Consider the following 21,365-nt stretch of genomic DNA (forward strand, 5'->3'; position numbering starts at 1 on the left):
TGAGATAACTCAAAACATTAAGTATATGAAGTTTAAAATTAAAAAAAAAACAAAAAGACAACAAAAGAAAGCTGAGCAAATGGGGAGTAAGAGATCAAACAAACAGTGTGTGGTTGAATAACCTTCTTGGTTATCTTCCAGGGAACACCATCTTGGTTCTTTTCTGGGGAAAATTATGATAGTCTTACCTCCTTTGCCGAAGCCTTGAAAATTCTGCCTTCTTGTTTGTGCCTGTCCACCACTTTTAAAATCCCCAAATCAACTTTGAACTGCAAACCCATATTGTAATTCAATAAAACCTGAACAAAGTGAATTAGGATTAAACAATTCGATGTTGAAGAAGCATCAAATGAAATAAGGTGGACCGGTACCCATAAATTATATTAAAGGAGAAGCATAGATGAGATTCTCCACTTTTCCTAAAGTAGCTTTGGAATTGAAAAGCAATCCAAACATGCGTCTAGACAAAGCAGACTTTGATTTAATACTTTGATCCTATGACAGAGTTTGTTTAATTCATCCATAATGTAGTTGCTAGTTGCAAGTTCACAGCAAAACCTAGCAACCCTGTTTCAGCTACCGTCGCCACCGCATCCGCCGCCGCCATCAGCACAAAAACTATGTTTTCAGCGGCGCGTAACGTCCTACCGCTGTCATTGTCAGTGCTGGCCATAATTTATGAGTACTTCAGATCCAGACGGATATCGGAACATCCTGAAGGCGTCGATCCTGAAATCCTTGATTGGATTCGGACACTCAACCCCGCCGTGCTTAATAGTATTAGGAATCGCGACCCTGCCTTCCTCGATTTGATTCGGAACTTGGACTCTGCTGCTTTCCCTTCGGAATTTTCTCGAAGCGTCGACGGTCCTCTAAACCAGCCGTCTGTTCCGTCTCCTGCGCAGGCCGTTCTTGCTATCCTTGATTTGATTGGGACACTCGACCCTGCCGTGCTTGATGGTGGAAGTTCAGAAAATAGAACTGGGTCTAACTTCACCTTAGCTGCCTCTTCCGCTGCTCAAAGTCAAGCATCTGCATCAAAACGCCTCCAGAAAAAGAAAAGTCCGGTAAAGCAAGAATCTATTTCTTTGTCTACTGAAGCAGCCGCGGCTCAGGAGGCATGTGAAAAGTGGCGACTAAGGTCATCTTTGTCTATTCTTAAAACTCATTGTTTGATGTCCCTTTTAGTTATATTTGGACCTCTGAGTGGAGTAATATAGCCCTGTACTAAAGATGAGCTTCTTTTTGTTGAATTTGATACACCTCCAGGGGAAACCAAGCATACTCTAATGAGGATCTGTCTAAAGCTGAGGACTGCTACACACAAGGAGTGAATTGCGTTTCTAGAAATGAGACATCTAGAAGCTGTCTTAGGGCATTGATGCTGTGCTATAGCAACCGTGCAGCAACACGTCTGACTGTTGGAAGAATAAGAGATGCACTTGGGGACTGTATGATGGCTGCTGCAATTGATCCCAACTTCCTGAAAGTGCAGGTTAGAGCTTCCAAGTAAGTATTTTCTCTTTACTATTTGATATTTTCTTTTGACTTTCCAGTATGAACCTCTGCGCTAACGCAGCTTCTTTTTTTGTTGATCTCACTTTCCGACATAAACTAGGATGAGTTACGCAGACATTTCATGATATCTAGTGCGTTTTTACTTTAGACCATGAAGTTTTGGAATTTACAACCCAACCACTTGAAATTTATATATAGTTGGATATATATTTATAACAAAAGTCAAATGGACTTTAAAATTTTAAAATTTTGCTATAATTCTTGTTCAATTTTAATACAATTGATTGTTAGACTTTTGCTACTTACTAGTCCTAACAATTTCTTACACGATCCGTTAACACGACACAAAAATAACAGGTTTCGGGTCAACACGATAACTAATCGGGTCATTATCGGGTCACATGATAATAACCCATTAATAAGGGATTCTTAACAGATTTACACGAGACTGGCACGAGGGTAACCTGTTTCGACACGATAAGAAAAAAATTATTTTGATGATTTTAATTTTATAAACTACTAAAAAAAAGCTTACTATAAAATACAATAGAAATAATGAATATGTATATATTGTTTATTAATTATTATTCTATATAAATTTTAAATTTTAAAATTTAAGTTTTATTTATTTATTTATTTTTATAGGATATTATAGTCAAAGATTGAGATTAAAATTCATAAAACACATTAAAAATAAAAATATCAAGTAATTTAAAAATACCAAACACATTAAAAAAATTATAATAATTAATTTACATGTGCGAAAAATATGTAAACGCTCGTAGTCACATCTTTTATGCTTTGATGATGGGTATATGATCGTTTGAATTTTTAAAACCATACAAGCTCTCATGAATAGTATTTTTAAGGGAGTTCAAAATAAACAAAATTCATAATCATTAATGTATAAGTCTGAAAGATGTGAAAGCATATAAACATTCATAATTGCATTCTCAATGCTTAGACGATGGTTACATGGTCGTTTAGATTTTTAAAACCCTCCAAATCTCATGAACAATTTTTTTTTTTAGTTGAGTGCAAAATTAATAAAATTAATAATAATTATTGTAAAAGTGTGAAAAATGTAATCACTCGTAATGAAAAGCTTTACAACTTTCATGAAGGGGTCAACTCCAAAATTTAGTATGTACATAGTAATTTAGTATTATGTGTACATTTTTTTGGGTCAAATTATGTTTTTTATTTTTATTGATTTAAAATATATTTTTCTTAACGGGTAACGGGTCGGGTCTATTACCTGATAATATTAACGGGTTGATTTCGGATCAGGTCATATTAATGTTTACTTTAACAAGTATTAAACGACATGACCCGTTAAGCTATCGGGTATGACACGAAAACGACACGAACACGAGAAACACGACACGAATGCCGTGTCTACTACTTACCATTACTTGTACAATATTGTGCTGTTGTTCTTGGATCGTCTGGTTTTAAGTAAGATATTTTACTGGCACTCAAATTTCTGCTTCACATAATTTTCATATGTTGTTCTGCTGGTCTTTGATTAGGCATTTCCTATTGAATGTGCTTTGTCGCTTTGATTTTTGAGTTCCGGCATAGAATTTTTCAGTCATAAATTCATAATTGCTTTTCTTTTCACACAACATAACCTTCCCTAATTGTATTTCGTTTTAAAATTCTTAAAGCTGTTATCTTGCTCTTGGGGAAGTTGAAGATGCTTCACACAATTTTAGGAGGTGCCTGCAATTGGCAAATGATGTCTTTGTGGACCGAAAGATTGCAGTAGAAGCTTCTGATGGCTTACGAAAAGCACAGGTAGTGTAATTAATTAAAAACCCGATCTTACTGCTTTCCATGGGATTCACCATAGTCTACATTTAACATCACTTATAAATTCCAAGTCGTACGTTGTGTAAATTATAAATTCTAAGTCTTATGTTGTGTACATGAAATTGGTTAATACAGTACTCATCTGAACCCTGATAATGCTGAAACTTTTTCTCGTTTTCTTAAAAACAGTTTAAGTTGCACACCACATAGTTTGTAGGGTGATTGAGCCGAGAAGAAATAAGGAATTTTCTGATTGTAAAACCCCTATTTTGGCTTGTAAAGAGAAAAGACATGGGAAAAAGGGATCAAAGTTGGAGTGTTGATCTGTTTAGGGTTTTAACTTATATTTAATTTCCTTCTTTTCATCTTGAATATATTATTTCGTCTGAAGGCGTTGCAGATTTCAAATATGCTCATAATTATTGTTGCTCATGTTTGATACTTGATTATATGGGAGGTTGTGAAATTTTAGTCAGGAATTCTTATAAGTTGGTTGTACAAGTAAAACCCTGTGGGACAATTGAGGATGGCCATGGAGGTCTGAAAAATGTATTTGCAAAGGCTATTGTTGAGTAAGGACCTCGTATTGTTGGTAGACAGTGAATTTAAATTTGGTCCGAGTTTCTTTTGGATTAGAATGAGTTATTGTGGGGCTGTTTTGCTGTTTTGAACACTGACAAGAAGGCAAAGATGAGTATTTTAGTGGATTTAAGTGTGTTATAAACAAGATATTATAATGAAATTTTGGGAATTTTAAATAACCATTCTGCATCCTCCAGGCCAGTAAATTTTTTTTTATAGAGCATATATCTGTAATTAGTTTGAGAGATATAGGATCAAAGCAGTGTGAGCTTGAAGGTTGAACTATAGTATTCCATGTACTCTCCTAAATCTCAAATTCAAAAGCAAAGGTCTTTTATTTGTATATCTCCTCACTTGGTGCATTTTGTGTATATTTGAGGAGGAGATTGTGGATCATATGTTCTCCATTGCTCTTGTTCTGCACAGTTGTGATGGAAATTGTGTAAGGGAGTTAGAGCTAGTTGGGTTATTCCAAATTGTTGTTTTGAGCTTCTAAGTACCAAGTTTGAGGCTTCAGGATGGGGGAGGAAAGCTAAATTTTTATGGGGTTGCTTTTGTGCTGGCAGTTTTTGGAATATTTGGGTGGAGCGTAATAGAAGAATTTTAAAGAATACAAGGGTGTGGGACTAGATGAATTATGACGTAGTTAGATACTGGGCAGCTCCGCTATTTGCAAATCAGTTTCGAATAAGGATGGATGCATTTGCCGCTGTGAAATGAATTTAGGTTTCAAGTCTTCAGGTTTTTGTATCTTAATTTGAGAGGTCTGGTTCTGCAAAAGTGTATCCTATCCCATGTTACTGTGGGAACGGGTGTAGATGAAATGTGGGACCAAGTTAGATAATGGGCAGCTCTTTGGACATTAGTTTCAAATGTGTAGGGATTATGATGTGTTAGCAGCAGTGAAAATGAATTTATATTTTAAGTCTTGGTTTATGTAACATTATAACATTAGCTCTTTTTGAGAGGTCGTTTTTTATACTTCAGGTTAAGATATACATTTTTCTTTTATTATGTTTTGGCCAATAACAGTTTTATGTTGCATACATGTACACACGTGCCAAGTTTTGCATGTAATGGGGATCGCTTGTGGATCCCTATCTGCATTGTATTTAATGATCTGAAATATCTATATTATGTCTCAATTGGATCATCCCTGCAAAATATCAATCAAATCTTAAGCCATTGTTTTACGGAGAAGTGTTTGTATACAAACTGATTTGGGGTTTTAATTGCTGGCAGAAAGTGTCTGAATGCCTGAATCTTTCTGCTGAACTTTTGCTATGGAAAACATCTACTAATGCCGAGCGTGCTGTACAACTTATTGATGAAGCTTTGGTAATAAGTTCCAGCTCAGAAAAATTACTTGAAATGAAAGCGGAGGCTCTTTTTGCGGTTAGTGATTTATTTAATTATGTTTTTTCTTTTATTGGTTTTTGCTACTACGATTTTCAGTCAGTTGTGGGTTGACTTCTGTATTCCCCAGCAGGCCCGGAGGTATGAAGAGGTGATTGAGCTGTGTGAGCAGACCCGTAGTTCTGCGGAAAAGAACAACCTTCCAGCAGATACCAATGACCAGTTCGTTTCTGCAGATAGTTCCGAACTCTCAAAGTATTTTTACTTCAGACTCTGGCGGCGCCGTATGATTTTTAAATCCTATTTTTATCTTGGAAAACTCGAGGAGGGTCTCGGTACACTAGATAAATATGAGGAAAAGATGTCTACCAAATATAGGTAACTTTTAGACACGATTTTAGATGTTAAATTGTGTTAAAGGTTTGCTTTTGTTGCTTGAAGTTGCTAACACTATGCGAATGTCCAGGAATTGGAGAAAAACTCTGCAATCATCAGAACCCCTTGTTCTCGTTGTACGTGAACTTCTGTCTCATAAGGTATGCTCAGTCTGTGCCGTGTTTCTTGACTTGTACAATCCTCTCTAGGTGCACATGTAATGTCACAATTGAGTAGAAATATTTGAACTCATACCTCATCCCATATTAAAGAAAGTTGGGCAGGATCCTCTTCAGCTGTCTTGCCGACATATAATTACAAATAAAGACATGAAGTATTTTCAAAACTAGATGGGACCTTCTTAACCGTGTCATTTTCCTCCTATAGACAAAGAGTGTATTTGTTACTTAAAAAGGCCAATTATCAAACCTCATTGGTTTTTTAATTTTTTGTTTTTGAGATATATAGTAGTTTCTAGTCATTCGATTGCAGATATATTTACAAACCAATCACTTTCTCGAACAATATTTCCTTTTTCAAGTGGTGCCAGGGTAAAAGAAGGTTGTACTTTAGTTTATGCTTGGCATTCTTCAGTGTCTACTAGTTTGTTTTTCCAATATTTGATGCGTTTAATTTGGGGAAGTGTTATTGGCACTCCACAAAGGTCATCCTTTACTCCTCCCTTATAAAAAGGGAAAAATTGTACTTTTGACTTATTTGGAGTGTCAATAACAGCTCCCTTAATTTATTCATCATTAACTGTTTAGTTGAAAAATATGAAATGCTCTACTACATATACATACATGCTGCTTATGTAGTGACTTTCTTCTTTGTTACTGTACATCGTAGGTTGCGGGGAATGAAGCATTTCAGGCTGGAAGACATACTGAAGCTGTTGAGCATTATACTACTGCTTTGTGCTGCAATGTTGAATCACGTCCATTTACAGCTGTTTGTTTTCGCAATCGTGCTGTTGCATACAAAGCATTGGGCCGGATTACTGATGCTATTGCTGATTGCAGTCTAGCTATAGCTCTTGATGGAAATTATCTAAAGGTTTGTTCAAAGCTGAAGTTTTCTTAATGATTCTTTGATATGGCATTGCTCATGGTTTTATATCCCTGTTTGATTGATATCAGAGATATACAAACTAGTAGTCTTATTAGGTCATTAAGGGGTCGTTTGATTGACCGGACTAGGACTGGATTATGACTTCTCTATGTGGGCTTATTTTAGGCTATTTAAAATGTGGGGCCTAAATAGAACCAACCAAGCCAATCCTTGCAACTAGTCTAGGACAAGCCATCAATGTGCCCTAAGTGTATTAGTACCTCTAATCAATTTGTATTTTCTTAGTGACACAGCTTTCCACCTGTTTTTGGGGAGCATTTGGAATATGTGTATTGTGTGTTTATGCGGTTTCTTCCTGTGGAAATGCAATAAATGGATCTTGTCTAACACATTAATTTTCAAGGAAATCTTAAAGCATTTAATTCATTTCTATTTCTTCTTTTTTTTTTTTTTTTTTTTTTTTTTTTTTTTTTTTGAAGAAGAAGAAGAAGAAGAAGAAGAAGAAGTTTCTATTTCAATTGCAAAGCACAAACATCTAAGTTTCCAAGAATGTCACGTTTTAATTTCAGATTGCAGTCTCCTGAACTTCTCAAATTTGTGGTCAAATTTTGATGAAGATATTCAAGAATTTTACCTTTGGGTTCACCCTTGAGAATTTAAGATATATTAGATACGAGTATTTCATTCCACTTAGAAGGTCTTCCCAGGATAAAAGATTAAAATGAAGGAATTCTCAGTCAGTTCAGTTTTGACACCATTTTCAACATCCATTATAATTTTTAATTTCTAACTAATAATTTCTCCCATATCTATTGGTTTGTGGTTTATATCAACCTCAAAGTGCAGCTTCTCCAGGGTTAGATTTTATTTATAGACTTTAAAAATCTGGTGTGCTTTGCTCAGGTTTCCTCATGTATTGGGTTATGTTATACTGTAGCGTGAATATCATTTTCCAATCTCCAATGAACAACGGATAGATGTGTAGAACATACCCTTACATGTGCTTCACAGGCAATATATTTACACATTTAGAATGAATGTGACCACCGAAATGCTCCTTGGTGATTAGTTTTTCGTAAGGATATGGAATTGTTATGAACTGTTTGCGCGGGATAAAGTAATCAGGAACATTAACATAGACATATGGATTAGAATTGTTTGCCTCCCATATTTGTGATGCCAACGGGCTAGACTGAAAAAGAGTGACCTGAACTTTCAGAATGTTGTACAAGATGTTGGCAGAGTTGTCAAATATTGTATGGTTTGTACTTATTGGTCCTTGTGAACCTTTGTATTTAAGCCTCTTGAGTTATAAGTGGTTGCTTGTCTACGAACGTTTAAAATTTGAAGTCTATGGGTCGATTATGTTGGGGATGGAAGAAGACTACACTAACACAATGAAGTTGTCATTCCTGTAGTAGGTGGTGCTTTACCGCTTTCACAATCCTTACAAAGTTGCCTTTCCTGTGGCATATTGCATTTCAGAACAATAAATTTCTTTGATTGGGTCCTCCTGTATGTTATGTCAATTCCTGTTTTCTTTTATACTTTTGGCAGGCTATTTCTGGACGAGCCACATTATACGAGATGATCAGAGATTATGGAGAAGCCGCTAAAGATCTTCGGAGACGGGTATCTATTCTCACTAAGCAGGAAGTGGAAAAAACTAATCTGTGTGGAGCATCTGACGGATCCATTAGCGGCACAAATGTCTTGAGACAAGCTCGTCTTCATCTTTCTAAAATAGAAGAAAAAGACAGAAAGGACATCCCCTTGGATATGTACCTTATTCTGTAAGTTTATCTGCACCTATATTTGTTTCTGGCGAATGGTTGCAAACTGGCCCCTCTTTAGGACATTTACACGAATGCTGCTAGACTATCCAGTTAAATAATTGTTGAGGCTGAGTTGTTATACATTCGGGTGGGTGTACTGAGTAATTAACTGTAACTGTTGAGGCTGAGGCTGAGGAAACCAATTTTTTAAATTATGGGTGGTTCATTGACTTTCATCTTGTTCACAATAGGTAAAGTATCCTTCTGTTGGTTTAATTGCCAAGCATAAAAAACTTCTCCAGATGGTAATTTAAGCAATTGAAAAAACGAACAATAAATGCTGGCTTTACAGTGAAGTGTATAGGAGAGCCTATACAACAGCAATTGAAAATTTAGACCGAAGCTGCTTGCTGATAATTCCTTGGTATAATATAATTAATTATTTACAACAAGCTTTTTGGTAATGCTCCATGCTCTGGATTGTAGGCAGATAAGAATAGTCCATGGAATCTAAGAAATATTTACACATGCCGTTTATGATTCTCCTAGAAAAGGTGTAGCTTTTCAAGGCAGTTTAATTCCGACTATAATTGATTGAAACTATCATTAAGTTATTTCGGCTATAATGGTAGGGGAGTTGAACCATCTGTTTCGGCATCAGAAATCAAGAAGGCGTATCGGAAAGCTGCACTTCGACATCATCCTGACAAGGTATGTAATATTTTATGATTTGTAGCTTGCTTACTGCTATTCACCGTCTAACATGTTCTTTTATAGGCTGGTCAATTCTTTTCAAGGAGCGATAACGGGTGTTGGAAGGAGATAGCAGAAGACGTGCAGAAGGATGCTGACAGGCTTTTTAAAATGATTGGGGAGGCATATGCAGTACTTTCAGACCCAACCAAGGTCTCAAAACTCTTCGCAATAATGCTTTCGTTTTTTTTCTTTTCTTTTTTCCGGTTATGTTTCAAATAAACAAGTCTTTGTGCCGCACCTTTTTGTTGAAAAAAGTTTGTACTTTTTTGTTCTTACTGCCATCATCCTTATTTGAGTTATCAGAGATCTTTTCCTCTTAGTGATATGCTATGGGTTTTAAACTTTTATCGGTAGAGACCAGTGAGATGTTTCATATTCTTGTCAATGATAATCTAGTGATTATTGTTTGGGTATTCTGTTTCACAAAATTGATAAAATCCCAACTTTCTAAGAAATTGTGGTGTTTATTTTACTCATGTTGCAGCGTGCAAGGTATGGCACCGAAGAGGAGATGAGGAATGCACAAAAGAAACGCAGTGGAAGCAGCACATCTAGAATGCCAGCAGATGTTCAAAAGAAGTAGCAGTAGGCGACAATGGGGAGAGGTTCTGAGATCATATGGCAACTCATCTTCTAGAGGGTCAGAAGCAGCACAGTCAAGTAGATATTCTTGAAGACATGCCTGCTTAGAACCTTGACTCTTCAGAAGAGGTTTTGAATGGAATGAGGTTGGAAGATGGATTTATTGCATTGCTACATGTGTAGCTTCACTTCAAGGAGCAACCGGCGTGTGCAGTTGATTCAGCTTGTATGTCAATGGTAGTGTGACCTCCCAAGTTTGAAGCAATGCGGTTAATGCATCCTGAATTTAATTAGTTTGTAAATAAGTTGTCTAACGAGCTTAACAAGGTTCAAAAGAGAGTTATGAATACTAATACCATTGGTAACAATAACATAAACAGTAACGATGAATTACAAACTGAAGCTCAGATCATTGATGAATTGTCCCAAGTTTTAAGAGAGGAGGAAGTAATGTGGGCTCAAAAAAGCTTTCCCATCTTAGTTCTACATTTAGAAGTAAAAGAAACGAAAACAATAAGATAAAAGATGGGAATGGATTATGGTGGTGTCGTGGGGAGGGGCACGAACAGGTTTATTGTAGGATTTTAAACTGCGTTTTTCTTGTTCTTCCCCTCCTAGCACTAATGAGACGTCTACAGTTGCGAGTATTATCAAGCCTTGCATAAATGAGGAGCAAAATAATTTTTTTACTCTCCCCAATTACTGTAGATGAAGTTTGGGATGCTGTAAATAGTATTGGGGCACTAAAAGCCCCAGGCCTTGATCGGTTGTATACTAGTTTTTACCGAAGTTGCTGGGATACAGTTAAGAACTCTGTTTTTTCTGTATGGTGAAGGATTTCTTCAAAAATAATGCGAGTCTCCGATTGACAAATCATACAAATATAGCACTCATTCCCAAAGGGGAAAATCCAGAAACTGTTGGTAAGTCTTTGTAACGTGAGTTATAAAATAATTACTAAAGTCATTATTAAGAGATTAAAGCCTATTCTGAATCTTTGTATTTCTCCAAACCAAGGTGCACTTGCACCTGGTAGATCAATGAAGGATAATATTGTGATTGCTCATGTATTGTTCTCAAACTTTAACAGAAAATAAAAAATAAAAAATAAAAGAAAAGAAAAGGAAGTAGGGGATATGGCCTTCAAGGTGGACCTGGAGAGAGCCTATGATATGCTTAACTGAGATTTTATCAGGTATGTCCTTTTTAAGCTTGGTTTTAGTGTAAGATGGCTGAATGTGATCATATAATGCTTTACCTTTACCTCCTTCTCAATTATCATTAATGGCAATATACTTTGTTATTTCTATGAAAGATGCTTGATCGACTCATGTTGAATTTTTTATTTAAGTTTTTATGCACATACTACACTTCGTAAAATTGTGTTCATTTTGCACACTTTAGCAATTTTTTTTTTTTTTGGGTAGTCTGAATAACTAGACTTGGCATTCGTGTCGTGTTGTCCGTGTTTGTGTCGTTTTTGTGTCATACCAGATATTTTAACGGGTCGTGTCATGTAACACCTGTTAAAATAAACGGGTAAAATGACCCGACCCGAAATCGACCCGATAATATTAACGGGTAATATGACCTGACCCGTTACCCGTTAAGAAAAATATATTTTAAACTAATAAATAATTAAATAAAAAAAACATAATACTTTTTTGCGTGAAAAAAAGGTTGCACGCCCAAACTAATTACCCTAAAGTGGGAGAGACAGATAGGGTTAAGGCTTACGGGAGGGGAGGGGAGAGAGCCGAGAGACTAGGTCACTAGAGAAAGGGATTAGATTTATTATTTAGGGCTGGGCATTTGCATTTGAGCAGTGGGCAGCCTGGGCTCAAAGTCAGTGGGCTGGCTTTGTTAGTGGCTTTTTTTTTTTTTGTTTTTTTTGTTTGAAGACTACTAGTAGTCTAGTAGCTTTCCTTTTGTTTTGATTTGATCAAATCACTAGATCAGTGACTGTGAGTCAGGGACTCAGAGTTGGAGTCATATGGAAATAATGGAAAATATAAGGGGTTTTTTGTCCAAAAAAGTTTTAATAATATAAGTGAAATATAATCCAACGGTACAGATTTACTCTCATTTATCTTACGGCTGTTATTTAAGTAAAGTCTTTAATAGTTTTTTAATTAATGTAGAAGTATAAAAAATATAGAAAAAAATATATAAACGCTCGTAATAACAAGTTTTACAACTTTCGTGAAGAGCTTAACTTTGAAATTCGCCACTATAATCATATAAATCGTAGATCAAAATTTAACCGTTGATTGTTAAACACATTTACGCTTCATTTTTCTCATCAAATTTTGTTTTTTCAGATTTTTTTTTTTTTGAAAACATGATCTATTAGAGGATGCCAGAAGATGAACGGTTTGGATCGTTGATATTATGTTCAGAGTTTTATAGTTAGTGAAAATATTGCTTGATGTTTATAAAGTTTCTACAAACTATATGATATCGACTCATATTTCAATTAACCGTAAATATCAAAACATGATATTAAAGATATAAACCGCTCATCTTCTTACATCCGCCAGATGATCATGTTTTCAAAAAAGAAAATTTTAAAAATGAAATTCAGTAACAAGAATAAGGCGTAAATGACAATCAACAGTTAAATATAAATTTAAAGTTTATGGATTATAGTGTTGGATTTCGAAGCTGACCTCTTCATGAAAGTTGTAAAGCTTGTCATTATGAATGATTGTATATTTTTTTTTACATTTTTTACACTTCTACAATAATTATTATTAACTTTATTAATTTTTCCCTCAAATAAAAAACATTATTTATGAGGATTTGGAGGATTTTAAAAATCTAAACGATAATGTAAGTGTAACCATTATATACTGGTAGAGGAATAATGATGAAGCACAAGTGTTTATATATTCTTTCACATTTTTCATACTTGTATGTATGTCTTCTTAGTTTATTTTAATTTTGGACAACAACATATTAAGTAAAATTTATTATCCTAAGCTTTTCAAGGGTATTGAGGTGGGCCTGGTCCACGGTTTCCTTCTAGTAGCATGGTTTAAGCCTTTTAGGGAAGCATATTTGATTTTATAAGTTGGACTCTCTCTCTCTCTCTCCCTAAAATCAAATGCGCATGGTTTTATAAAATCAAATGAAGCAGCATGTTAGGACTCCTAACCCTTTGGCCTTTGCTTGACAACCTATGGGTCAAAATTTCCTCCTTCAAGGAAGGAGAGCTCCCATATGATATCCTAGTAATGATAATAAGGAACTCTCATAATAAAAATAAATAATGACAAAAACTTTTTTTTTTTTAAACTTATATAGAATAATAATACAAAACTATAAATTTAATATAAAATATATTGTACATATAATATATTAATAGGGCTATTGTATTTTATAATAAATCTTTTAGTAATTAAACTTTAAAATTATCAAAATAATTTTTTTCTTAATGGGTCGAAACAAGTTACCCACGTGTTACCCGCGTGTATACCCGTTAAGAACCCGTTATTAAAAAACCCGATAATGACCCGATAAGTTATCGTGTTGACCCGAAACCCGTTATTTTTGTGTCGTTTTCGTGTCGTGTCAGAAACTGCCGAGTCTATGAATAACCAAAGCTAGAATATTTTTGTTGAATGATTTGTCACTTTTCATTGACACAACTGTAGCTCGTTGACATTGACACACCCCGACCCCAAATAACACAATTTACGAGGCTGTGATGTGCTGGTTGTCACTAAATTGACCACATGACCCCATTGAGAGATGACATCACAAGCCAACTTAATAGCTAAGCCATAGTATGATAATTATGACGAAGCCATAGTAAGATAATTGTGATGTGAGAGAATTTGAACCAAAATGTTCTTTACTAATAGAATAAAAGTTACTACAAAGTCCCCTAATCAACCTACCCACTTGGGGACACAAGTACAGGGATAAGATCCCATTACTATCACATAACATTAGAGCAGCTAGAAGTTTCACACAACAGTAAACACATAAAAGTGCAGTGCTTTGCGTAATTGAAAATATGATCATACAGTTATTACAAACTAGAAAAAACTGCAGTAAAGAATCATCACCCAAAGTAAAGAGGATGGACGCTCCACTGCCAAGCCCGCTTGTCACCTCTGGGGTTCTCCTTATTCACGCTACATCCTGAGGGGTAAAAAACAAAAGCTGGATCAAGTTTATTTAGTTAAAATCATTTAAATATAATAAACCTCGTTTTGAAATCTCATATATAGTAAAAACTACTTACGTAGCCAAGTTCAAGTCACATCGCTTGTCATATCAAGGAAAGTAATACTAATCATATAATCAAGGTAATTCAAAATGTATAGCAAGCAGATGAAGTAGCATCTAGTTGATCCATTACTAGCATGAGCTTTAAAGTGGAAACTATGAGTAATCATTTAAACTATCATTTAGACATCGAATTTGCACAAACAGAGGGCGCCACGTGATTTAGAACACCAAAAAAACCCAAAATTAGGTCTCGGGTCCTACATGCATTGCCGTACTTCAGCAACGTGCCGCCATGCATAGGCCACGTGCCGCCGCGGTGGTGCCATGCATCGTCACGTGCCAGAAAACACGCGCACTTGTGTGGCCGCCGTCGCCAGCGAACGCGACACCCTACTTGCCGTCACGGTTCAACGAGTAAAGGTCGTACTTGCCGTCGCTGAAAAGAGTTAACAGAGTTGACGTGGAGGAGAATATGCCGTTAAGTCTAACGACACAATTGACATTGCCGTTAAGTCCAACGGAGATTGCCATTGGCAGTCGCTGGTGCCGTTGCCAGAATCTGCAGAAAACGATCAGGGCCTTCCCCCGAGTCCAAATCGAAGGTTTGTTAGCTCTAAATCGAAGGAAAATTATCCTAAAGGCTCATGAACTTACCCAAACACAGAATAAGGCGAATAAGAGTCAAACCCAACTCAGATTCGACAGAAACTCGCCGGAGTGCTTCGTTAGATTCTGGAAATGGACACCAAGAGCATGCATGTTAGAATCTCTGAGTTACTCAATGTAAAGCCCATGCAAAACGATAGGAATAGTTACCTAGGATAGGTTCAAGCTAGACTCGAGCGCCACAAGCCACAAACTTGTCGGAGTTTGCCCAGAGAAGACCACCACCAGAAACTGGGCAAGGGTACAGAGAAATTGCAGGGGCTAAAACCTTGAGTCTCAGAGATTCCAATATAAGATTTTGGGGTTGGATGTGTCAAGAACTCCAAGAGGATGAAGGCGAGAAGCTCTCGGAGTTTAGCGAGAGAATTTGAGAGTTAGAGAGATAAGAGTGAAGCTGCAGAAATGGGAAGGAGGATGGCACGGTGTTGGGCGTAGTCCCACTTAAGTGAAACTACAAATTGCCCTTCCTAAATTTGATCATTACAATTAAGCCCTCGAGTTTTGATTTCAATTTTATTTTTTGACTCAATATCAACCTACATGAACATAGTTACAAAAATATACGAAAGTACAAGAAATGGGTCTACCAAAAAAGAGCGCCCATTTATTTAATCTATTGTACTTCAACAATTCTTCGCTTCTTAACAAATTTATTCTCTTATGTCATATTTTCATTTTGTAGGAATAATAATGCTTGGGAAATACGTTTGTTTATTTACTATAGAACAGTTAAGGCTACTAGTGTTCTTTTTCCTACTTGTCGTATCTTTTTCACCCAATGATACTTAGTCGTTTATGATGGTCATAAACACGACACGCAAGTTCAGTTCACGGTTTGAGTAACTATATTGTAATAAACTAGTCAATCAATTAATTTGCAAAGTAATATTTGTGCGAAATAATAAATACTTAAATGATTGTTGAGATTTAAACAATTTATGGCAACTTGTAAGTTGTTTTTATCGTAGCAAATAAATACCAAATTTAGAAATTTTCGTATTTGATACCTAACATCAACAAATACGTTGCTAAGGTAGTTTTAAAGGAAAATGCGCTTTTCATTTTACGAATGACTCGGACCTTTGCCTCATCCCATATAAGTGTAGATATCCTTGCATCAAAGTTCAATTGCATCCAAGGGATCATTTTCTGAAATAAAATCAACAGTCACTAGTTCTTTCGACCATTATGGTCAGACTAAACATGTTTTCGATTGTGGACATTTTGCTTTTGGCTAGTTGCTCACTTCTGACGTTGGCACATTTGGATGACTCACCGACTGTAGTTGAGTGCAAAAACATTTTAGCATCAAGTATGCATTTGACGTGTACAACTATATTTTCAAATGGCGGAAAATTAGTGACGGCAGATGCCAAGCTCTTGTGGCATTGGGAAGACACTGCCATAATGTTTTCGTGATTAACATTTTTACTTATTAACACACAAAGAATAGAACTGCCTCTCAAGCCAGAGCTGACCGAAGAATTTAGTCATTGTATAATTGAAACTTCCATCCCACCTCACTCTTCTCTATCTTAAAAAGAGAATTGAACTTCTATAGGGCTAACAAATTTGTGGGATGTTTCATGAGTTAGAATAAAATTTGGATACATTTGTTTGATGCATTATTACAACTTCACTTTGTTGCTTTGAGTTGTAAAACATTTCATAATTGAGGAGTGAAAAGAACTACCACTCAAATTTAGAAACTTCGTGAAACATCGCAAGTATATATAGGTCAATTTTATATTTGTTTCGCCATTACCCTTGCATTACGTCACATTATTGCAAGTACACCACATACTGATGTGTCATGATTATTTTTGTAGAAACTTATATTTCTCGTCCCATTTAAGGCATGTATGGAAATATTGTCGAGCATATGGCTACTCGTATGATAGCGATCTTCCTTATAACAGCCACACGTGTCTTCTTTATTGTTTCCGGATCTAAGTTGAGAAAGATGAAAACTTCGCCATATAGTATTGCTCAAAATTCTTACTAAACGATGTTGAAATAGGCTTATGAAGATTCTTGATCAACTCCTATTGAACTTTTGATTCAAGTTGTTATGTGAAACCCTATCCTCAATTTACTGTATTTTGTACTATCGGATTTATGAAATTACCATTGTACCCTTGAGTTCACTTTCGTTGACCGTCTCGTCGAAACGCGTAGTTCTAATTTAATTAATTTATTCATTTCATACTCATCACCACGTGCGCGTAGGCATGAACGGATTCAAAATTGTATTTATAACAAAGATTCTACATTCAAAAGTTGATTTTTTTTGGATATGTTGTATTTCGTCTTATACGTTCTTAATTTGCGAACCAAAGGGCGACCCACCTGGGATTTTTGTCCCCTTAGCTTTTACCCTATCCGGATTCATTCCCCACTCTTTTTAGATTTTCTTACTTTCCTTTTATAACTCTCTCTCTCCCCTTCACTTTTCTCTTCTTCTTGTTCCACAGCCCCGAGATATCTCTCTCTTTCTGCAAACTCTCACTCTCCATTCTGAGTTCACTCACAATCACAACAACCCTCACCATCTAGACAGAAGAGCTTCGAAGAACCAGTGATAAGCCGTGGAACTCCACAACGACAATCTCACCGTTCATTTCTTTCCCTGTCAAACTCCGACCACTTTTGTGAACTTTCCAACACAGGCAAGCTTCTAAGAACCCTTGGGTTGTGTTTTAAGGTTAGATCGGAGTTTTTTTTTAAGTTGTACACACGTGTTAAATGTAGAGATAGCTCGGAGTAAGCTTTTCCTAATTTTCTAGAGAGCACTGCCATTTTTGAGGCGTTTTCCGGCCAAACCACGGCGATTTAGCCATCATGCAAGGTACGATTCTCTTCATCTCATTAAGAAATATGATTTTCATTTTTGAATCACTTGATTTGGTTGAGTATTGAAGATGTTATGAGCGTTTGAAGTTTTGATCAGATTCCGGCCAACTCGTTACTTAAAATCTGGTCGACCTGACCATATAAGCCTAAACCCAGATCCAAACCCAACTGCTACCCGACCCAAACCTTTGGGCCATGTTACCGGCCCAACCTAGAGTTTCAGCCCACTAAGCCAAGCCCAAAACAAAACCTTTGGCCTAAGCCCATAAACCAAGCCTAACCCAAATTCCAGTCAGCACGTGGGTCCGCACGTGGGCACCTGTCTTGGCCGGCGCGTCGAACACATGTGCCTTCACTGGAGGTAGTGTGCTCCGTCACCGTCTACGACGGCGCCGACGACTTTTCCAACCAACTTTCCGACTACCTAACTCGACGTATGGCAGTGCGTGCGACGGCGCGTAGGGGTACCCGAGGTCCCCCTTATGTTTTTTGACGTCTTGAATCCGGTTATGACATCTGTTTTCCAAAATTCAATCGTTATGGTAAAGTTTTATTAATTGGACCCTTTATGTGCTTAGGTGCATTTGTTAATGGTGTTTCCATCCTCCCTAGTTCGCACAGCTCTTCGACGACGAAGTATCTGTGAATGGACCCCTTCCAAAATGCATGATTTTATTATTAGAAATTCATACATGAAAAGGATGATTTAATGGCTACGTTTCTTGAAACGTTTATGAGTAAATTGGATTTATGCTTTATGAAATATCATGCTTTACTGGACTTATGTTTACTGAGATATTTATGAAATGATGTTTGACCTACTGAGCTCCGATGAGAGATATATATATATATATATATATTGTGGAAAGATTATGTTCAATGATTTTTATGTGCTTATTCAGTGATTACTCATACTATGTGCCTACGGGCGAATGATATCTACATATGGTTTCGATCGGGTGATGTAGGGGTGATATCTATATATGGCAATGTAGAGGCCTACGGGCAAATGATATATATATATATATATATATATATGGCTTCGGTCGGGTGATGTAAGGGCCTACATGCAAATAAAGATTTATATATGGCTTCAGTTGAATGAAGGCCTACAAGCGAATGAAGAACTTCAGGCAATTCTGATACCACTACTAAGCGCACTATGTATGATATATGTTTTATGAAGTTTTATGGCATGCTAGGGTTTTCGGAAAACCTATTACATATTATACTATTGAGTTTTCATAAACTTTGGGGGTTAGTACGTTGACGAATAACTGTTTCAGTATTACTTATCTATCAACTTGGTCCACAGGGTGAACATTCCCTGCGTGAGCGACGAATCCTCCAGAATAGTATTATTTCCGCCATCTGGACGACGAAGTTACTATAGAAGGGTTGTGTGGGATTCTTTGCTCACATGGTCACACAGGGTGAAACTTCCCTATGTGCTGGAGATGTGCCAGTGGTGAATGAATTCACCGATGTATTTCCTAAAGACTTACCGGGGTTACCGCCTACGAAGAAGGTAGAATTCACCATTGACTTACTTCCAGGTACCAACCCTATTTCCTTGGCACTATATCGAATGGCACCAACCCTATTTCATCTCATTGAGAACTATGATTTTTATTTTTGAATCACTTGATATGGTTGAGTATCGAAGAAGTTATGAGCATTTGAATTTTTGCCCAGATTTCGACCGACCCATTGCCTGAAACCGGATCAACCCGACTAGATAACCCTAAACCCGAATCCAAACCCAACTACTACCTGGCCCAACCTAATGTTTCAGCCCACTAAGCCAAGACCAAACCCAAACCTTTGGCCCAAGCCTATAAACTAAGCCCAACCCAGATTCGAGTCAGTGCGTGGGTCTGCGCATGGGCCTGCACGTGGGTGCCTATCTTGGCCGGCGCATGGAGCACATGAGCCTCCATCGGAGGTACTGCACTCCGCCGCTGTCCACGGGGGCACCAGGGACTTTTTCAACCAACTTTTCGACTACCCAATTAGGCGCGTGGGGGTGCCCGAGGTCCCCCGTTATGTTTTTCAACGTCCTGAATCTGTTTATGACGTCTATTTTCTGAAACTCAATCATTATGGTAGAGTTTTATTAATTAGACCCTTTATGTGCTTAGGTGCGTTTGTTAGTGGCGTTTCTGTCCTCCTTAGTTTGCATGGCTCTTCAATGACAGAGTATCCCCCTTCCAAAATGCATGATTTTATTATTAGAAATGTATACATGACAATCGTGATTTAATGGCTACATTTTATGAGGAACTGGATCTCCTCTAGATCTATTAAAATTGAGCCACCTAATCAATTAATCTGGGCAATTGAAATTTGATCAAATGGCTACAATTATTATAACTTTTAGAGGACCCCCTATTTATAGTTGTTGGATCAAATTTCAACGGCCCTAATTAATTGATTAGGTGGCTCAGTTTTGATGGATCCGGTTCCATTTTATGAAACGTTTATGGGTAAATTGGATTTATGCTTTATGAAATATCATGCTTTACTGGACTAGCGTTTATTGAGATATTTATGAATATGATTTATGAAATGATATTTGAGTTACTGAGCTTCAATGAGATATATATTTTGGAAAGATTATGTTCAATGATTTTTATGTGCTTATTCAGTGGTTACTCATACTATGTGCCTATGGGCAAATGATATCTATATATATGTCTTCGGTCGGGTGATGTAGGGGCCTATGGGCGAATGATATTTATATATGGCTTCAGTAGGGTGATGTAGGAGCCTACGGGTGAATGATATCTATATATATATGGCTTCGGTCAGGTGATGTAGGGACCTACGGGCGAATGAAAATTTATATATTGCTTCAGTCAAATGAAGGCCTACGGGTGAATGAAGACCTTCGGGCGATTCTGATACCACTACTAAGCACACTATATATGATATATGTTTTATGAAGTTTTATGGCATGCTAGGGTTTATGGAAAACTTATTACATATTATATTATTGAGTTTTCAAGAACTTTAGGGGTTAGTATGTTGACGAATAACTGTTTCAGTATTACTTATATATCAACTTGATGCACTCATGTTTTGTTTTGCGCCCCCTCAAGACCTAGGAATGAGGCATAAGATCCGAGCTACGAGGCATTCCCATATTAGGGAACTTGTGTCCCTCTCTCCGCTTGGACATTCTTGTAATAGCACTTTCTGTCATACCTTCCACTTGTATTCTGAATTAATAGTGTGCTCTGAACATGTCATGCATTACCACTATTATTTTGTTGGCAGATGAACTTATTATATTATTTTTGTTAAGGTTGTATTTGAATATTACATTGTGTCATTATGCGCAAAATTTATATGCATCTTTCACATGTTCTCGGCATATGCATTCATAAATGGCTTGCATCACCCTCAGGTGTTAGCCAACACGTGGTCATCCTGTTGTCCTTCGAACACCGGGATTAGGGAGTGTCATGTTATGCGCATACTACACTTCATAAAAGTGTGTCCATTTTGCACACCTCCGCATTTTTTTTATCTTTATTTTCTATGGCCTTAATAACCAAAACTAGAATATTTTTTGAATGATTTGACACTTATCATTGACGCAACTGTAGCTTGTTAACATTATATTCAGCATGTGGGACATGAGTACTGTACAATATACACAAGGGTGTGACATAATATTTATGCTAAAATGGGTTTACCAAAAAAAGGGCACCCTTTTACTTACTCTATTTTACCCCAACAATTCTTCGCTTCTACAAATTTATTATCTTACGT

At 36.6% G+C, this 21,365-nt stretch overlaps 1 protein-coding gene across 1 annotated transcript; it reads left to right on the plus strand.

The window, feature by feature from the left end:
- Nucleotides 1-515: 515 nt before the first annotated feature.
- On the plus strand, nucleotides 516-10,232 carry LOC137716388 (uncharacterized). The gene is made up of 11 exons (XM_068455835.1): nucleotides 516-1,141; nucleotides 1,270-1,509; nucleotides 3,189-3,318; nucleotides 5,158-5,310; nucleotides 5,405-5,649; nucleotides 5,738-5,807; nucleotides 6,496-6,702; nucleotides 8,275-8,510; nucleotides 9,125-9,203; nucleotides 9,270-9,398; nucleotides 9,733-10,232. The coding sequence occupies exons 1-11, from the start codon at nucleotides 621-623 to the stop codon at nucleotides 9,829-9,831; spliced, it is 2,109 nt and encodes a 702-aa protein (XP_068311936.1). The 5' UTR covers nucleotides 516-620; the 3' UTR covers nucleotides 9,832-10,232.
- Nucleotides 10,233-21,365: the final 11,133 nt, after the last annotated feature.

This window comes from Pyrus communis, chromosome 14, assembly GCF_963583255.1.
Source record: "Pyrus communis chromosome 14, drPyrComm1.1, whole genome shotgun sequence".
Lineage (NCBI taxonomy): Eukaryota > Viridiplantae > Streptophyta > Magnoliopsida > Rosales > Rosaceae > Pyrus > Pyrus communis.